Source organism: Danio aesculapii, chromosome 17 (genome assembly GCF_903798145.1).
Source record: "Danio aesculapii chromosome 17, fDanAes4.1, whole genome shotgun sequence".
Classification (NCBI taxonomy): Eukaryota; Metazoa; Chordata; class Actinopteri; order Cypriniformes; family Danionidae; genus Danio; species Danio aesculapii.
Genome location: NC_079451.1, coordinates 21,984,142 through 22,005,004, shown reverse-complemented (window position 1 = coordinate 22,005,004; position 20,863 = coordinate 21,984,142). Strand labels below are relative to the sequence as shown.

At 35.5% G+C, this 20,863-nt stretch overlaps 2 protein-coding genes across 3 annotated transcripts in view; one reads left to right on the top strand and one right to left on the bottom strand.

Annotated features, from left to right (window-relative positions):
- The window catches only part of lpin1a (lipin 1a), a 27,469-nt gene extending 10,145 nt beyond the window's left edge, over positions 1-17,324 (top strand). For both annotated transcript variants that reach the window (XM_056476488.1, XM_056476489.1), the window contains exons 4-21: positions 775-1,076; positions 6,029-6,118; positions 7,237-7,335; positions 7,558-7,684; positions 7,769-8,045; positions 8,136-8,229; positions 9,279-9,460; positions 9,768-9,861; positions 9,988-10,057; positions 11,870-11,962; positions 12,048-12,109; positions 12,557-12,695; positions 12,785-12,933; positions 13,035-13,121; positions 13,227-13,379; positions 13,480-13,594; positions 13,667-13,770; positions 15,358-17,324. In XM_056476488.1, coding sequence (XP_056332463.1) covers positions 775-1,076; positions 6,029-6,118; positions 7,237-7,335; positions 7,558-7,684; positions 7,769-8,045; positions 8,136-8,229; positions 9,279-9,460; positions 9,768-9,861; positions 9,988-10,057; positions 11,870-11,962; positions 12,048-12,109; positions 12,557-12,695; positions 12,785-12,933; positions 13,035-13,121; positions 13,227-13,379; positions 13,480-13,594; positions 13,667-13,770; positions 15,358-15,508 — 2,388 coding nt within the window. In that variant the 3' untranslated portion in view covers positions 15,509-17,324. The remainder of the gene's footprint in view (positions 1-774; positions 1,077-6,028; positions 6,119-7,236; positions 7,336-7,557; positions 7,685-7,768; positions 8,046-8,135; positions 8,230-9,278; positions 9,461-9,767; positions 9,862-9,987; positions 10,058-11,869; positions 11,963-12,047; positions 12,110-12,556; positions 12,696-12,784; positions 12,934-13,034; positions 13,122-13,226; positions 13,380-13,479; positions 13,595-13,666; positions 13,771-15,357) is intronic.
- pfn4 (profilin family member 4) lies at positions 17,297-20,863 on the bottom strand. The gene is made up of 4 exons (XM_056476490.1): positions 20,750-20,863; positions 20,471-20,605; positions 18,029-18,134; positions 17,297-17,494 (listed from the first exon to the last, which is right to left on the bottom strand). Exons 1-4 carry the CDS (start codon positions 20,861-20,863, stop codon positions 17,466-17,468), a joined length of 384 nt encoding a protein of 127 aa, XP_056332465.1. The 3' UTR covers positions 17,297-17,465.

Sequence of the window (20,863 nt, the reverse complement as noted above, 5' to 3'; positions counted from 1 at the left end):
AAAAGAATCCATGCATGTTTTAAGTCTCTGCTGGCTATGTCATTAGATTAGTGCAGTGAAACGAAACTTTTCATTACTCTACGAATGAAAGGTGACAGTTAAGTGCTAAAAGAAAGCAGTTTTTGGTTTTAATTGTCAAGATCTCTGCTGTTTACTATAGTCAGCCTATCATTTTGTATTATGGTGACTATGTTTAGCAGGGCTATAGTTGATAATGGTCTCCATGAGGGAGTGATAACTGACATATGAACTGACCGTCTGGTTTTCAAGGGCAACTGAGTGACAATAACAACTGAACATTGTGCTATCATGTATTTTTATGTGCCTCTGTTGCTTTTCAACAGCCATGCAATGTACAGGCAGAGCTGTGGCACGTGCATGTGTTTGTAATGAATAAGAAACAATCTGTCACATGGCATTAGGTTGGTCAGAGTGTTGTGCTATTTATGGTTACAGTTTACATTCATGCACATATGAACGAATGGTTGTGTTTGCAGATACAATGTTTTTGTTATGGCTTTATTTGCTTACAACACACTCAGTTCAGTTCAGCATTAAAAAAAATATCAAGACTTGTCAGTAGCTGCTGTATTTTGTACATTGGATGTATGTACATTTGTGTACATTTTACATGTCAGTGACAACATGTAAAATTTTTTAAATAAAATAAAATAATGATAATAATAAAAATTTCTCCAAAAGTAAAAGAAAAACAGTATATATATATATTTTAAAAAGCACCTAAAGCCTACATTTTATTATTAATCTCTACAGGAGATGGTTCCGTCCTACTTGGCTACATCGCCTATCATTTCTGAAGGCTCTGCTCTAATGCAGGCCCAAATGGGTAAAGGCACGTCCCGCCTGTCTGAATCTGGAAACGGAACCACCATTCAAACACTGGGCCCCATGCAGCCCCCTGGTGACAGTTCAATAATGAAGAAAAGAAGGAAGAGAAGAAGAAAATCTAAAGTAGACAGCATGAAGCGTGAGGACAACGGAGACTCAGAAGACGAGGACATGTTTCCCATCGACATGAGTTCTGATGATGATGACACAGAGGCTTCAGGCAGCAGGTCAGAACAAAGGAAGATATGTAGAGCATGATCTGATACATATTAGCATGCACATTAAGTTTCAAAACATGTATGAGTTTCTTTCTTCCTAGAAACACAAAAGCAGCAATTCTGAATGATGTTTGTGCTGCTCTCTTCCAAGGATTGTCAAACACCAAAAAATTAAAAAGTATCTCTAACTTTCTTATGGCTCGTTTCCACTGACTGGTACAGTACGGTACGGGTCGGTACGAGTCACCTTTACAAGGCTTGCGTTTCCACTGCTAAAAGGGTACCAATAGTACTCTTTAGGTGGGCATAGTGTACGGCAGAAAGTTACAGTCAACGTCATTTTCGCTCTAGAAAATGTCTACAGTAAAGCTGTACAGGTCGTTCACATATCATATAAGAAGCACTTCTCACAAAACAGATGCTTTATACAAATAAATATGTGTATAATGTTTATTACTAACTTTTCTATGAACATGAGTTGATTATAACTGCAGATCAATGATGAAATAGCCTACTGTAACATCTGTAATTATACAAAATAGATAAATAAATGCAACGCATATGAACACATACAGACCCTTACAGTCTCCGATATGTTACCAGTTACAGAAAACTACACACAACATACATTTAGTCCTTATTTAGGTTCAAAACAACACGAAATATAGCCCACAGTCAGTGCAAACCTCTCATGATTAAATGTGTCTTTAATCTTCAGCAGCACGTGTAGTCTCGTGTTAGAAAAAAATTTCATTATTCCAAGTTCATAATAGTCCAAAAGGTGATTATAATAGTTAAACATGGCAGTTTGTTCACGTTTGCTGAAATAATAATGTGCTCCTTTTTTCCGGCTTCTCCTTTGTTTTTTCATGATTCACTCTCACGTTTGTCAGTTTCTGACAGGATCGGTTTTCAAAAGCACGTCAATAATCAAGCACACGTTATTATCATCAGCTCAAGAAGTTTGTCATTTCAAATATAGATGCGCGCAGAGTGCAAGCAAGAAAGCAAAACCACTCGCGCTTTAGACTGGCTTGTATGTATATATATATATATATATATATATATATATATATACATACATATATATATATATATATACATACATATATATATACATACATATATATATACATATATATATATATATATATATATACATATATATATATATACATATATATATATATATATATATATATATATATATATATATATATATATATATATATTTATTTATATAAATTCCTCTGTAATCTCTCGGCTGTATATTAAAAACATGGCGGTTCCTTTGTTTTTATTCTGGCTTGTTGCGTGAGCGAATGACGCATCTCTGTAAACCAATAGCGTTCAGTTGCGCGTCTAGCTCCGCTTTTTGGTACCCTTTCGAAAGTGTGCAGAAAAAGTGGTACGGTATGGTATGCCTTTTGACAGTAAAAACAGCCAAAAAAAGCGTACCGAACATTACTGTACCACTCAGTTCAAACGGGCCATTAAAGGTGGAGTTTGAAACACAGTAGTTCAACACAACTGACATTGATCACTTCAGGTGCACCTCATGTGCTTTACTCAGTGTAAAATGCTAACAATGTGAGTTTGAATTCCATTTTACATGACAGTTATTGCCATACTACTGAAAGCAGCAGAAGGTAGTTCACTTCAGATCTTGAAAATAAAATAAACCATTTGAAATTGAACTTTAGACTCAAAACCAACCTATCAGTGATTCAGCATAGGGTTGGGTGATGTCGATCAATTTGGCATCGTACAATGTCTAATGTGAAACATCGCAATGGACGATGGCATCGTCGTCCTAGGCGGAGGTAAATAAATTGTTTATGAATAATTAATTAATTCATAATGAATTAATTATTTATAGCCTACCGTTTCAACTACCTGACCCGCATGGTCTTTGTTTTACCCATAACCAAATCATAAATAAACAAAGATAAGTTACACACAAATTACCACCGATCAATCATTTTTTTCCCACGGGATTCTGTGATCTGTGTTGATATAATGGCGTCGACAAACTTGGTCGGTTAAAAAGGTGCACAACCAACAGTATCTGAGGTTTTCACTAAAATTACTAAGTGTGAAAGTGACAGATTGAAGCAGTGTACTGACGCTGTGACACGTTGCCTGATAGATTCAAAAGAGCGAAGAGTCGTTAGATAGTGACGAGATTAATTAAATATCACGTTTAACATCTATAGTGAGACGCCATTCAGCGGTACAGCCTTGATAAACTGTCTGACATGCACTGCTGTCTGGAGCTCAGACGAGCGCATGACAGTGTGTGTGTGGTCACGTGATGTGCATTTTCAGCAGACGGAGGGCTGTTCAGAAATGCTAGATGAAACACAGGTGTAGATGTGGATCATTTTCGTTCTAAAATGCCATTTTAAAACTAAGACGTATTAGAGTAAACGAGGCCTAAGAGTGTATTTTTCGCAAGTGGATCGGCGATGCCAACTCAGCATCGTGATGTCAATCGACCATCGGCGATGGCATCGTCTATCGGCCCAACCCTAATTCAACATCTACATTTAATAATTTTAAATAGGTTTAATATGTATTAAATAGGTTTTATTTGCTAAATAATAACCACTTCATCTGGAATTTTAAATCCATGTCTCATTTCAGGGCTGCTACTGTCCACCAGAGGTCGCATTTCGGTTACGAGGGCATGCTTTGAGAGCTTTCTGACTGAATGAATGAAATATGCAGTTTTCCATTAAGGCAACCCGGGGTGCTTAAATATAATTGGCTAAAGTGGCATTAGGGGTGGGTTGAAAGAACCAAAACAAAGACACCCATTCTGGCACATAATGCACATTTTCAAAGCAGATTAACTGAATTCAGCATTGTTTTTTAGATAAACAAGAATGTTCACAATGTATTTTTATGCTTTAAAAAAGTCAAAAACTAACCTACAGCACCTTTAAGTCTATTCAACTTAATTGTCAGGTTTAAGAGACTGCACTTTTTGAGACATGTAAAAGCCCATAATGATTGCTGTGGTATATTTTGATGTGCTTTTTTTACGTGAACTTATCATTAACAACTTTCATTGTATGTGAGTAACTGGAGATAGTAGTGTTGCCAAGATCTCACATTGAGTCCCACTTTTTTGAGAGTTCAGCTTGGCAGGGGTTGTAGAACATAACTTATTTCCTGCATAGGACAGAGAACACATGCATGCACCAAATTGGCCAAAACAGATGGTTCTGATAATTTGATAATTTTAACATCATTTGTTCAGTTTTGCTGTAATGATTCCAACAGGAGCAGTCTTGTGATATGGGCTGTGCCTGTTTGTTCACTCTTTGAATAAGCTCTGCAATGGAGAGAGAGGAGCAGAGTGGAGAAAAAGAGGTCGCCAGTCCTATTGCTGAAGTAAACAAGAGGCTCAAACAGCCCCTCCAATGTTTTTCCACGAAATCCATGAAACCATGCCAGTTCTGGCTCCAGCTCGAGAGGGGAGTCCTTTGTGATGCTGGGCAATCTAGAATTACCCCCACATCTCCAAGAAAAGAAATGATATATAAATATAAATAAGCTTAACAACGTAAACATCCTTTTCCCTTCTTTCATTCCCAGTGGATGCAGCAAATTATGTATTTTATCTGTTCAATCTGGATAAGCAAGTTAAAAGGTCACTCTTAGTACCCTACATGCTATGCTTTACCAAGAATCTGTTTCCCAGGTACCAGTAATAAATGAAAAAACTGCCAGTAAAGGCCACAGGGGAAAACACAGTTCACAAGGCTAAAAAGATTCAGCTGCGAATGAATGTACACTCAAGTATGTGTTGCTCGGCAAAGCAGTAGTTTAAATCCAGAGGATAGCTCTTTAGAAATCCCACAATGCTCTCTGTCTGCTTGGAAGAATCAGCGTTATGAATGGAACTGCTGAAGGTTTTACTTGACTAAGTTTATAAGTACGGAAACCTAAAGTTACTTTAAATGTATTTAATGCATTAAGGCCTCAAGAAAAATAATACATGACTATATTCCTCTACACAATAATCCATGATACTGCACTGCAGTTTGTCGCCTTGCACATTATCCGTGCAAGCTCTTAAAGGATAATTCACACTATTTAAAAAAATGAAAATGTTTACTTTTTTTTATATTGATATGTTATAATTATAAATTAATCCCCTTCATGTTGTTTCAGTATACCCTGGGACCTTTGTTGCTCTTCTGATCACAAGTTAACATATTTTAGATGACATCCATGAGCTCTCTAACCCTCCATTGACAGCAAGGATTGTGAGACATTTAAAGTCCAGAAAAAGAAAACAAAAACATTGTCAAAAACCTTCCATGTGACTTGATTGTTCAACTGTAATCAAACGAAGGTCCAAGAACACTTGTGTGTTGCAAAAAATTGTAAAATGTCAATATCCTGTCTTCCTTATCAAGTTATCAGGGCGATAGGACATATTACCATTAGAGTCAGCACCACAACAAGCAGTTGCTGTATTGCACATAGTAAACATGAACCAGGACCTAGAGAAAACATAAGTGACTATGATTACAGGTGAACATCTAAAATCATGTTTAAAACTATGAGAATATCTTTGGTTCGCTTTCTTGACTTATGTCTTTCAAAAATGTCTTAAAAGTCTTGTTGTCCAAGGTCAGAGAGCTCTCAGATTTCATCTAAAATATCGTAATGTTTGTTTAGAAGATGAGCAAAGGTCTTAGGGGACTGGAATGAATTTGCAGTGAGTAATTAATAACAGAATTTAGATATTTGCCTGAACTAATCCTTTAACAGCCAAGTAGATTCTGATTGGCTGTTTTATATATAATACTGTTTTTCTGTGACATCATCATTACAGTTGTGGTGCGAACTGCACTATTGTTTTAAAATTGATACAGTTTTAGAACAATATCTTTATAGTTATCACTATAGTAATCATCCTCTTTGCCTTTATTGTGTGATTTTAGAGCAATGTCACATGATTTGTTCGCTGAGCAGCTGAAAGGAGCAAGCAACACATACATGCAGTCTGAAAGGAACTGGGCTGGTGTTCAAAGGTATGCCAACAGCGTTTTTTTCAAGAAGGGGTGAAGATACAAGCAATCATAGTTGCAAGATAGAAAAATCTGTTGAAAATTTTAAGTAATTCAAAGGAAAGTGTCTATTGGATGTACTTTACAAATACCACCGGATATAGTCCTCTGGGTACTATTTAATTTTTTGCATCACTTCTTCTTGGACTTACTATATACCGCAGTATGGAAATAGACATTCATTCATTTTCCATCGGCTTACTCCCTTATTTATCAGGGTTCACCACAGCAGAAGGAACTGCCAACTATTCTGCCATCTGTTTTTTTATGCAGCCTTTCAGGAAGTAGACATATATGTATATATTACTATAATCCATTCCAAAATGGAAGGGAATGCACCACTTCTAATAAACAACATAAAACACAAACTCACACCAGTCAGGCTGAAGTGATTTGTTCTTGAAGTTGAAGAACTCTTTAGAAAAAAAAAATTATTTGCTGATTTTTAGAAAGAATACCAGGCCATAAAAGTGTGTGCATTTTAAATAAACAGGTACAAACCCAAAAATCTATGTTTTTCTATCAGCTGAATAAAATAATATACAGTTTGCATTGTGCAAACATTGCAGTCCCAGCAATTCATTAAATAAATAAAATTATAAAAATGTGTATGCCTGCAACCTATTTATTCTATTACACATAAAAAGAAATAACCAGTCCAGCAAGATTGTTTCCCACACCACAGTAACTCAAAACCCCAGCATTTTCTGCAATGCTGTTTGTAACTGACATTGAACTGAAGCTTATATTAATATATATCGATCACCATCAGCAAACGGTTCCCACAGCTATGGATACTATATCATAAAAATACATTGAGCAGATTTTGCATAGCAATATTGGTCACTGTTTCAAACCTCGGCTGGGTCAGTTGGCATTTTTGTGTGGAGTTTGCATGTTCTCCCTGTGTTTGCGTGGGTTTCCTCCGGGTGCTCCGGTTTCCAGTCCAAAGACATGTGGTATAGGTGAATTGGGTGTGCTAAAATTGACTGTAGTCTATGAGTGTGTGTGAAGCCGAAAAGAAAATGAATGAATATTCTATTTATAAAATCGAATCTAAATCTTTATTTATTTATACACAGCACCGGCTTGGAGAAGACCTGCTCTTTGCCCATTCCCACTAATACAGGATTATCCATCTCCTGCCCTCAACAATCAGCCATGTTCAAGTCCACAGACAGGTAACCACTGCACTCATCATTAAATCTTATTCTAACTTCTAACAAAAGCCATAAGGAGTAACTTAAGCATCTCATTTCTGTATCGTACTACACAATTATTACATTTGTACACAGCGTGGATTTCAATTTTGCAGTATAAGGATTAAAATGCCGTTGTTACCAGATTATTTGACAATTATTAAACACAAACCCACAATTAGTCTAAATATGTCTCCACCACAGTCCAAATGGCTCCTTGCCATCTACACCCAAGAGTGACTCAGAGTTGTTGGAAAGTCAAAGGAACAAAGGAAAACTGGACAACCCAGAGATGCTTTGGACATGGGGAGAGCTGCCTCACGCTGCTAAGGTATAATAATCACCAGCTATGTCACTGGACCACAAAAAAATGCAAATCTGAAGGAGTTAAACCAATGTGTATCTTCTTCCACAGCCTTCATTCCGGGAGCCGCTACCAGAGCCCATGGTGGTGACCCCAAAGTCAATCCCACGATCTGAAAGCACGCACTTCAGAGCCATCACTGGGGATGGGATGGTGGAGTCTCGGGGCAGTGTTGTGTATGTGCCTGATATTAGGACTGAAGAGGTAACATCTGCCCCGGTGGAGGCCATCAGTGTAGTCGCTCATCTGATCACAGAACTCGAGGATGGCCGTCACAGTCCTGGAGCTCATGCCATTAGCAAGACAGACTCTCCATCCAAGAGAAAAGGTATATACAGGGTTTTATATGGAATATAAACATTGGCTCATTTTTTGGCTGTTTGAAACTTATAAAATGTCACTCTGGATCAATTCCTAGACAAGAGAAGCCCACACTTGGGATCAGATGGAGTATATCTGGATGACATCACAGAGTTGGAGCCTGAGGTGGCAGCCTTGTACTTCCCAAAAAGGTACATTCATGCTGATATCTAACTGATATATCTAACTGATATCTAACTGATATATCTAACTGATATCTAACATGCTGATATATAACTGATAATTAAAAAAACAATCTCTTTTATTAATTTAAGAGGTTAACTATAGACCATTTCAATGTGGTCATGTCATTGGCCTATAAACATTTCCTGTTTGTTATCAAACAATTTCATAACTGTAACAAGAGACAATTCAATTATAACTTAATGTTAAAACATCTATCATGACGATTTATAATTATGTGGCTCTTTTGGGTTTCTCAGAAGCTATAAAAATTAAAAATGTAAAACAGGAAATACGTTGGGACCATTATTTTTGTTTACATCCGTCCAATTGGTCTATAGCTATTTAGTCATTTTTTTTTATTTATGATCCAAGCGTATTGTAAATATTTCAAAATCAAGAGTGATTATGGGTCTATGACAATGTATGTAAAAGAATGTAATTAAGTTAACAAGTAAATTTAAAACATATTTAAACATTTTATTAAGATAAATACATTAGTTTAAAAAGCTATAAAACTAATAAATACAGTTGGATAAATATAATCTAAGAATTTTAATAATGATTAATTATATAAGATGATACAAAAATGTATTAATGATTAATCCAAAAATAATATTAAAATAGAAATTGTCCAAAACTTTGGGAAAATAAATAAATAAATATTAGATTTAAGGGATATTTCACGCCAAACTTTGTATTCACTCACCCTCAAGTTGTTCCAAATATATATATATATATATATATATATATATTATACACACACATACATACATAAATACATATATATGTGTGTGTATTTTTTCTTTTTGTTTAACACAAATAAAGAAGATATTATGAAGAATGCTAGTAACCAAGCAGATGACAGATGACTTCCATAGGAAAAAGGCTTTGTTTTAGTTTTTGAATTGGGGCACCTCATTTGAAAATGACCATATTCGGGGGTCTGTGGCATCTAAAATGTTAAAAACCCTGTTTTAAATAATCTTTAAATGTGAAATGTATTTATGTTGATCAGTGATGGAGTAACATCTTTGAGGGGTGGAGCAGAATCTAGAAGTGCCAATCAGTCTCCTCAGTCAGTGGGCAGTAGTGGAATGGACAGTGGGGTGGACAGCTTTTCTGACCAGTTAGGAGACTTGCCTCACATTGCAATCTCTCTATGCGGAGGTCTGTCGGAAAACAGAGAGATCACTAGAGGTAAAGTCGTGACTTACATACTAACTAACATAATAGTTTTAGTACTGTTTATTACTTTATTTTAAACATTTTCTAGTTTAATTTTATATTTTAAAAATGGCAGTACTGTCAACTTTGATCAACTGAATGATTTCTTGCTGAATGAAAGCATTAATTATTTAAAAATAATAACCCCAAACCTTTAAACAGTAGTGTAAAATAATGTATTTTCAGCCGCTGTTCTGAATTAACATCCTGTTATTCCTCTTGATGTCATTAATTGGGGAGTAATTTAGCTATTAAACTCTGCACAATCTTTCTTTCACAGAGGAATTTGAGGAACGAGCATTATCTTATCAGGAGTTTGCAGATAATCCCTCTATCATTGATGATCCCAACTTGGTTGTAAAGATTGGAACTAAGTAAGTCATGAATCTCAAAACATATCACATAATCGCATTCATTAAAAAATCAGTTAAAATACTGCCAACTTTAAAATCAAGCCATTTATTTATTTAATACATTTTTCAATTATTTTCCTGTTCCAGGTATTACAACTGGACCACAGCCGCTCCTATTGTACTGGCCATGCAGGTGTTTCAGAAGCCCTTGCCAAAGGTAAGGACTAGATAAACAACACACACACACACACACACACACACGTACATAAAGGTCAACAGGCATTTAATGAGCACTGACAATATTTAAATTGAGTCATTTAGCAGATGCTTTAGTTCTATGCGACTTTCAAATGAGGAAAGTGACTCATCATAAAGAGGCAATACTCAAAAGATACAAATAATACTAATATAAATGTTCTGACATAAAAATAAAAGATATGGTAGGAAAGGAACAGTGAAGGTATGAGAAGCAAAAAATAATTAATTAACATATTTAAGATCTAGTCAAGTGCTCATGGATTAGATGTGTTTTCAGTTGCTACTTGAATGTTACCAGTGATTTGGCAGTGAGAGACAAAATCATCTCATACAGTAGTAGTTTAAATAAGACTTAACATTTGAGCTTGTTAAAGTCAAACTTAAATATTGTTGCTCAGTGATGTACACACACTGTATGTAGGTCACTTATATTTAGTCCGATCTGTAAATAATATTTGGCATCGTACAGAGCTCCAGTCAGTCTCAGACTGCATCCGAAATCTTCTTAGTAGGTACTGCATTTGAATTTAAATGTACTACTCAACCGTTAGAAAAGTACATTCTATACAGTATGATTGTTAGTTTGAATGGAATTCAAACATACTACGTCTGCCATTTTGTCATGATCACGTGACCTAGCCACGTCAGTTGCGTCACTTTCATGAATTCTCTCGCATTGCATCATGGGACAGCGTAGCGTGCATCGGATGCACACTTCAGAATCTCACAGGAAGTAGTAGGTCATCAGGTACTTCTCTCATACTGTTTTTCGAATGCTACGGATTTGGACATACTACTCAGCTTGCATTCTGTTTTTAGCATACTATGTTGTATGGAAGTATGCAATTTTAGATGCAGCCTCAGTCACTAACACATTAAACTGCACCTGTACAGCTTCCATATTAGGTGAGCTATCAACAATTTCTCACGAAGCATATCTAATATAAATATGGTAATATAATAAATTGTATTGCCCAAATATTCAAAATAAAAAAGTGAAAATAAATGTAATGATTCAATGAAAAAATGTTTCAATAAACAATTTTACTTAAGATTTAAACTTAGGACTAAAAACAGACTTCCAACTTATAAATAGTCATAAAAAGAAACTAAATACAAAATAGTAAATAAAAAAAAACCCTAAAAAAAACAACAACAAAAAAAAAAACTTAATAAATAGGGCCCCCTGTTGGTGGATTACAACAAACACAACAGTTTATTTTTGTAAACAAAATTTCAGTCCAATAGATGTCTCAGTTTAGAATATTTATAATTATTTACAAAGCTCTGCATGGTTAGCGCACAGTCAATATTTCAAGCTTTAGTTTACCGCAGCATTACTAAGATTGTTTAAATATGTGAACTCTGTAGAAGATGTTTTTGCTTTTCTGCATTGCTTGTCTTCTCCCAGCGATTGTTTCATGGCTTTTTAAAGTCCTTGTGTATAATGCACCCCGGCTCTCATGGCACTCCAGGGCATTTAAATTTGTCTCTTTCCTCCTCCCTGTTTTTCTTCCTTCTTTTTATTTAAATTGATCTCCCCTCATCCCATCCCATTGTGCGCCACTGCGCTAAGTATTCCTGTCTGAGTTACGTCTACTCTGCTCTTGGTTTCTTCACATACTGTTTTCCTAGCGTGTTCGGCTCTAGTCCTGTACGTCATTGTGAATTTGTGTTGATTTATTTTTTTTAGCTGCATGTGTTCAGTCACAGTCATCCTGTCATTTAGTTTTGAGTTTTGAGTATCAGGGGCTCTCTGCCTTTGCTCCAGGCCACAGTAGAGAACATCATGAAGGAGAAGATGCCCAAGAAAGGAGGACGCTGGTGGTTCTCGTGGCGCGGAAGAAATAGCAGCTCTAAATCGGTATTACTGCATATGAGACATATTAGTGAATTTATTTAAGACTTATTTACTTGTAGCTGAATTTATGTTATTGTCACTGATACAGGAATCAGCAGCAGACCAGATTGAATGTGGAGATGAGTCAATAAGAACAGGATCTGTCAGCAGGTAAACGATTAACCTAATTTATCACACATTAAGGAAGCAGGACATTAGGTCTCATTCACTAATTATGCATGATTACTTTTATACATTTACAAATTTGCATGTAAAATCTGATAATGAATTTGGAATTAAATCACAGGCCACGGACCGTGCTCTCTGAACATCGTTGTTATTTTTATTATTTGAATCTTCATGGATGGTTAATATGCAGATTTTTAAACTCTTGTCTGCTATATTTTTTAATGGAGTGAAGGGCCATTAGGCATTTTCAAAGCTAAAATATAGGTCTTTTGGAAAAAAGTTTGGGAGCCATTGCTCCAACACATCAATCTGGTTTGACTAAGCTCGGGTTCAGAAGATGACTCAAAAAATACATTTTTCAGAATTGAAAATGCAGGTTTATGGAGTATAACATGGACTAACTAAGGATTAAACTTTTTTTTAAATCAGATTAAAGGATGAATCCTCATCCAGTGAAGATGACAGTGGGGGTGCTAAACAGATTGCTGTGATGAATCAGCCTGAAGTTCTCCATAGCTCCGGAGGCCACTGCTACAGAAAGACACTTCGTTTGTCCCCAGAACAGCTAGTGAGCATGTCCATTTTCCATAAAGCATTTAAAGCCAATAACAAATGGTGGAGCAAACCCAGGTTAAAAGTTTGCTTTTCTGTTCTCAGGCCAGTCTGAACTTAAAAGATGGCCCCAATGATGTGGTTTTCAGCGTTACCACTCAGTACCAGGGCACCTGCCGCTGTGAGGGCACCATTTATTTGTGGAACTGGGATGACAAAATAGTGATTTCAGATATTGATGGCACCATCACAAGGTGAGGCTGTTTAAGAGGAATGTTTGGGGTGATATGATACACTTGGCTAAACAAATGCAAAAATGAAAGTAACCAGTGTAAACTGCAAAATCTCCCATCAGGTCTGACACCCTGGGACACATTTTACCAACTCTGGGAAAAGACTGGACCCATCAGGGCATTGCCAGACTTTATCACCGAGTGAGCCAGTAAGTAGAGCATGTCACATCAGACCAACGTGTGTAGTAGAATGACTGGCCCATTTAAAAAATAAATAAATAAAACGAATATATCTAAAACTCCTTTTCAAACAGGAACGGCTACAAGTTTATGTACTGTTCAGCTCGGGCAATTGGCATGGCTGATATGACCCGGGGTTACCTGCACTGGGTTAATGAAAGAGGCACTATGCTACCAATGGGACCTGTGCTGCTTAGTCCTAGCAGTCTATTCTCTGCATTTCACAGGTTGGAACACATACAAAATGTGTGTAGGTTTAAAAACCCTATGCTTATGTAATTTAATAACTGTTTGTTTTTGTGTGTGTGTGTGTTTTTTTTTTTCTAGGGAGGTCATTGAGAAGAAGCCAGAAAAGTTCAAAATCGAATGTCTGACTGACATTAAAAACTTGTTCTATCCAAACGCAGAACCCTTCTATGCTGCTTTTGGAAACAGGGCCACAGTACGTACTAGTAGCAGTAATTGTTAACTAATCTTAATGTTACATATCTCAAAGGAATGTTCTTCCCTCCAGGACGTTTATTCATATAAAGAGGTGGGAGTGCCTTTGAACAGAATATTCACTGTGAATCCTAAGGGAGAGCTCATTCAAGAACATGCAAAGACCAACATATCATCGTAAGTCACTTCATGAAAACGTGTTTAAATACAAACAAAAGTTCAAACTTACAGTTTTGGGAATGATGGTTCATTTATTATGTCATGGCATTAGTTTTAGGATAATTAAGCAGTTTTCCTTCAAAAATTTCATTTGAATTTATCCAGACATTTTACTTTTGATGTTTTGTAATTTTCACCAACCACCAAAAATTAAGAAAAAAAAAATACTATTACAATATTAAACATAAGCCCTTTTATTTTATAATTCTGATTTTAAAATTATCCTGAAAAACACTCCAGGTGTATTTTTTTTTCAGCGTTATTACAGAAAAAAATGTTTTACTTTTATGGTAATAAAGTTCACAAGCCCTTTCAAAATCTTTTTATATTTTAATGATTTTGCAATTTGCACTATCATCTATTCAGTTCTATTTAAACATAGTATGAAGATGCATTTTGGATTAAGATTTTTTTTTCAGCTTCAAACCAAACATATAAATTTCAGAAGGCAAGGATTAACATTTCACACCCCTTTAAACCTGTATATAACGTTGTCCACTTGGGATTGGATCAGCAAAAACATCTTAATACCAAGTATAAACAAGGCCTGTGATTCCAGTGCTTCCCACAGACTTTACTTGGGTGTGCCGCCCAGGTATATTAATAGCCGCCCAAGTATATTTAGTGATTTTTTTTTTTTTCAAATATTATCATCATCAATTTACACTATATTGTATCCGCTTAATATAACCAAACATCCACGATCAATTAAGTAGTGGAAAAACCCCTCTCATTAACCCGTTTTGTTCTGTGTATGCAAGACCTGTCAGCACACACACAGACAGTCTCACATGCTCTGCACACCCAAAGAGATGCACTTTTTGGCACTTAAAAAAACTGCCCAGCCGGGTTTCTAAATTGCCTAAAATGTCAGAGATTCGACTTTTGGTTTCTAAAGTTGTTCGTTAATCATAAGCGTTTTTTTGCATTCCCTTTTTACTTAAGACTACTTTTGCTTGACTTTGCAGCTGACTGAACACGAGAGCGAGAGTAATATTCAATAATTCATTCTTGAATCTAAACGTTTCAGAAAAACTTTACTATATACTCGGAGAGTACGAAATGACTGGTCTAAACTACCTGCAAAATAAATGTACACATTAGTAATGATTAATCAACGCATTTGCCTTATTTAAATAATCTACATGTTTTAATCTTTTAATTGTTATAATTTTTAGAGATAGTGTCTGTAATTCCTTTTTCTGTCATTAATTTCCCATTTGTTATATATTTTATTAATTTGATGTTGTCAATAGGTTATATTACAGAGACTATTTTATATTTAAACTGCTTTGGGATTCAACTTTGCTTTGAACTTGAAAGTAATAATAAATAAAATTATTGTTAAAAATTTAATTATGTTTTGTTTGTTGCATATAGTAAACCATTTATGTGATGTGGGCAAATGGTGTGTTTCAATCCAGCTACCACCGCAAGAATATTTCAAACCTAAGGGAAGCACTGGATTCTAACTGAATCTAGCATCTAATAGTTTGGAGTTTAGCAGTCTGGTGTTAGATCATAATATTCTTGTGTCTTTTACAGTTATGGTCGTCTGTGTGAGGTTGTGGATCATGTCTTTCCTCTTCTGATCAGAGGGAACACCACCGACTTCCCCTGTTCAGACACATTCAGCCAGTTCACCTTCTGGAGAGAACAGTTACCAGAAGTAGAAAAGCAGGATCAACAGGCCTGAGAGGACGAACTAACAAAAGCCAACATCAGCTAAAACTCAGCTCTAACGCTGCACTGCCATAGGTATTACTGTACGCACAAGCAACCGAGCACTTTGCAGACCGCATGTCGCCCTCTGCCTGTTCCTTCTATATTATCTTATTCTTTTAACATGCATTTATTATTTGTGTGTGTGTGTGTGTGTGTTTTGTATGTTGAGTATTATGGAACTCATATTAGGGATTCTTTGTTTGTTTATGGTACAGTTATTTCTATTGCCAACTGCATTACTCATAAATCACAATGTAATTACATTATGCCATTTAAAAAATGCTTATTGGTTTTGTCCAAGGTTGATAAATGAGGGAATATAATTGTTTTAGTACATACTATAACAACGTTTGTTGAGCATTCATCATAAAACAAAAAAAGAAGTAAAAGTTCCCTGGAATTAAAAAATTATGAGACTCAAATCTAGGTATAAAAACAAGCTGTAGTAAATCTCAGGTGTTTCAATATTTACATAGGTAGTCGTTTGCAATTTAAGTCAACTTCCATAAAAATATAATTAAATGTTTTTTTTGACTAATTATTTTACTTGTCTATTTACTTAAGAACAAGTGCAACGGAATATTACTAAATTTTGCCATCTGGACAACTATGTATCACTTACACATTTATTATTATTATTAAATCACTTTGCATTCCTTATTATTTATGTATATAATGTAAACTACATGATATGACCAGCAGATACAAATCATTCAGAAATTAATGTTATACATCATACTCATCAGCATGCTAAACAAAAGCAAACAACAATGCAAAGAACACTCAGGTCATTAAGTATTTCCTACCTATATTAATTCCTTTATATTAACGTCATATTTAATACGCCATAAACCTTTTCATACATCTACACACACTTGATGAAATCAAACAAAAAAAATGTCAAGTGATTTTAACTTCATTTCAGGTTTTGAGAATATAAAACCTCAATGCATGGTGCATTATATTATCTTATGTTCATTTGAGTGATCTTTAAGTTCTACCAACACCTCTACCCAATGGTGCATATTGTTTTTCTTATTAAAGGATGATCTGGATTGCGAGTTATGAAAGCAGAGTATATTGAAATATATGTCTATAGTGAATGAACAGGGATATTGTATAATATGTAAATGGACAACATTTATGTAGTTGCTCCACCTTGTATTTAACAAGGGAAAGTATATTCTACAGTTTATCAAGGAGCACATAAAAAAGCACTGACGTGATGCATGAATGATAAAGAGGCTTTAGGGACTGATTTGAAAGAACGGTGTAATTTTATGGTAATTCATGTGTTATTGTTCTGCAGAGTAAAAACAGTGTATGACATAGATGTGTGCAACATGAAAATGCAATTTATACTGATCTCTAATTGGTGCAGTTTGTTGATAAAGACTTATTATGAGACAGATGACTGCTACAAACTTACACACTGTGAACGATCAGGTCAAAACATGATAGAATGTTTCTGCCTTCTCTATATTTAACAAAGATTTCTTATTCAAAACACAAAAAAGTGGAATAATATAAAGACTGTGGTACTAAATCCATGTAACGTGTCTTGTTCATAACATCCATATAACGTTCAGTTATATTAGCTTTGTTCTGTTTGCAGTCTCCATGGAGTTTTATATTCTTTCTGTGAAAGATCTTGTTGCCTAAGTTGTGGCAGTTGAGTTAGTGTGTCATTCTGTTAAGCATTGAGATGTAAAAACTACTGTTGAGTGTATATTTTCAGATGCCAAATCTCAGTATGTAAATTAAAATCCCACTACATGAATCTAAAACATGCGTTCTTGTTTGTCTGAGCAGTACTGAAACAACCTACCTTTTTGTTCCAGTATATCTAAGCAGAGACATATCACAGTTTCTCATCAATCCTTATACAATCACACTGAAGATCCTCTTCTCCTCTGAAAAGATGTGCTTCATTTTCCCTTTTCACGCAGATAATCACCTAAAATTCATGCAGAAATTAGTTTTTAATAAGTTACATCTGTGCAGAAAATTGAAATGATTCTAAAATGGGCTATATGCACACAGACTTTTAATTTTCAGCCAGGCAGCCCAAGGGCTTCCGTCTTTCCATTACAAAATTGTCACATTTAAAAAAATAAAATAAAATCAGTGATCTTCACTGCCTGTTAGATATACGATATGAAGTGGGTGTCAGATCGGGTAAAAAGCACTGCATTAAATTCTATTACCCCCCGCCATGTCTTTAAAATATGACAGTTTATTTTACCCCAGCATTTTCAATGGAATTTCTGCGCTAGCCTGTTGCTACTGACGGCGTTAACGGTCTTTCATCTCATTTTACGCTTGAACAACTAAATGAATGCTTAAGTCTATTTAACGGAATGTATTAAAAATTTCATTAAAACATTTATGCTGTAGAAACAACCTTGTGACATTGAAAATAGTCACATTAAGTTGTCACCGGATGTTGGCTTTAAACCTCTAGCTGTGCATAGAGCCTGTTGTAGCCTACCTAGTTTTTCAACTGCTTCCACACAGATACTTGGATGCATGCTTTGTGAGTATGTGGCAACAATCACATACAGTGCAGTTCTCACCAGTATCAGGCCACGTCCTTCCTAAACAAAGAAAATAAATCAGTGAAAGAAGTCTAATTTGATGATCTGATGGATAAAAGTAATGATGTTGATACAATTCATCTTCATTAGTGAAGTGCACATTTTTTGTCTGACATTAAAAATGTTTAATTCATATAAATCTTTTAATTGAACACATTTTTACATTTTACATGGATTCTAGTCAAAAATGATATAACTGACGTTGTACTGATGTAGCAATAAAAAGATATAGCTGAAAGGCTGATTGGGGATTGGTCAATTAAGCACATTTGTTTTTCTAAACACTTGAAAGTAACTCTGAACAAAAGCAAACACAACAATCTACTTCAAACTATTAGAATTTACATTCTAATGACAGATAGAACCAGTTAGATTAGAACATAATCTGGGGGTCAGAACACAGGGCCCTTAGAGCCATCTATAGTCTATGGGGGTCAGAGAAAAGAACAATCAGAACCAGATAGAATAGCTTGGGACTAGACCCACCTGGATTAGAACATCAGCCTACTGTCATACTCTGCAACTCCCACTCTTTTGTGTTTCCTTGGATTCTTCTTAAAAATTGTGCATGAACTTCATCGCCAACCTAATTTCACCCATAGGTTTCTGGATTAACATCTATGTTGATCCTTGAACAACATTCCAATCAGCCAATCAGAATTAGGGCTACGTTTACCGTTTATGTTCAGTTTAGGCTTATGGTTGGGTTTAAGCACTTCTACTTGATTGTTCTCCAACTATTATTCCCCTCTGATTTTGGGAGTAATTTACAGTTATGGCTGGGTTTAGGGGTAGGGAATAGGTATGGATTACACTTTCCAACAAAAATTATGTTCCAGGATAAACATAGATGTTAATGTAGGATCAGCTCATATTTGGCAAAATCATGATGTGCGTATCTCGTCATCCTTAACTTTCTTAACCATGCAGTGTAATAAACATTTGTTTTTTGTTGCAAAGTTAGCAATGAAAAAGTCTCCCACAGACAGATCTGTTTCTTGGACCACTACTCTCATCCTTAGAGCTCAATTCGTCAGACACATTATCAACTGAGACAGGGACATCACTTTTCTCAGAGCTGCTAACTATGATTTACTTTTGGGTTGCTTTCTTTTTTTTTTTTTTTGATTGTGTTCTGGGACAACATTTGGTAGCATATCATGAGGAGACACATCCAGGTTGGCTGGAAACACATGGCACATCCATGTAGACTATGTGCAATGAAAGGATTAGCATCAGTGAGTGAACTTTCTGCAGGTGGATCATCTGCAGGGGATAGGCCATCCAAACCTTCTGTAGTGGCAGGCTGGTGCTCAAAATTTGGCCAGTCTGACATTATGAATAGTGCAAATGCTTTATCAAGAAAAATATCTCGGTTATACGGAAAAATTGTAGTGCACCTAAATCTAGAAGTGATGCTGCATGGTGTCACTGTTGATATGAAGGCCTCATTCACAAGTCCTACAGTCTAGTAGACTAAATTTTAATTTTGCCTTATGTCTCATCTTTTTAAGCAATTCAGGCTAATCTTTAGCTAGCATCATCACATGGTTTTATTTGTTGATAGTTCATCAATATGTATGATATAAGTTTATAAGTATGATATACTGGAATCAATTTGCTTTGGCACAACAGTTGATTAAGCTGACGGCAAAAAAAAAATAAAAAATAAATAAAAAATAACTTTTACATGCAAAAACATGCTTTACACAGCACCAGGAATTCCTATCCTTCATGGTAGAGGGGATAACAAAATTGTTACAGAGTGATATATAAAATCCGGCATTATTGCACACACAACTCAACTATAACCCAGCAGATCAGTAGTTTCTGAAATATTCAGACAATCCTCATTTGACAACATCAACTATTCAGATGCTCATTTGCTCACCTTTAAAAGCACATAGTTCGCCTAAAAATGAAAATTTACTCATTTATTTACTCACCCCCAAGTGATTCCACATTATGGTGAGTTTCTTTATGAGAGGAAAGCTAAAAACCTGTAACAATTGACTTCCACAGAAATAAAACCGCTACTACGGAAGTTAATCGGTTACAGGTTTTCAACATTATCAAAATATCTTGTTTTGTGTTCAACATAAGAAACTCAAATGTTTGAAACAAGTACTGGGTGGGTAAATAATGACAGAATTGACATTTTTTGGGGTGAATGATCAATTTACGCATTGAGCTTCCTCCATAATAATGGCTGATTAGAGCGATGTTTCAAGCAGATTACTTGTCGACTTTGACTAAGTATACTTTCAATGAGACAAAAAGGTGTCTTCTGAGTAGGTTTAGATACGTGTGGAGGAGCATACAAGTGATTTACTTACGCATTTGGCGTAGATGGAGAGTTTGTCAGCACGCACACAGGTGTAGGGTTTGTCCCTGAAGATCAGTCCCTTCTTCATCGTTTCATTTAGGTGTTTGAAAGCGTCGAGAAATATTTGTATTTCTTCAGGACAGACCTGTTAAAAGGGATTATACCAATTTACCCAAATTTACGTGCCAGTTTTAACAAATACTATCGATGAAGCTTCTAATAGCATGCATTTAACATTAACGTTATCTGGTAACGTTAGCAACGCGAAGAAATTTAACCTTAAACTTACTGTAAAATTGGACGCAGCCGTTATGTCGCCAGTTTTAGCCACGATTATCGCCGCACGCTTTACATGCTTCGTGTAAATGAGGCAGTCTTCTAATAACTTCGGTAACGGGTTCAT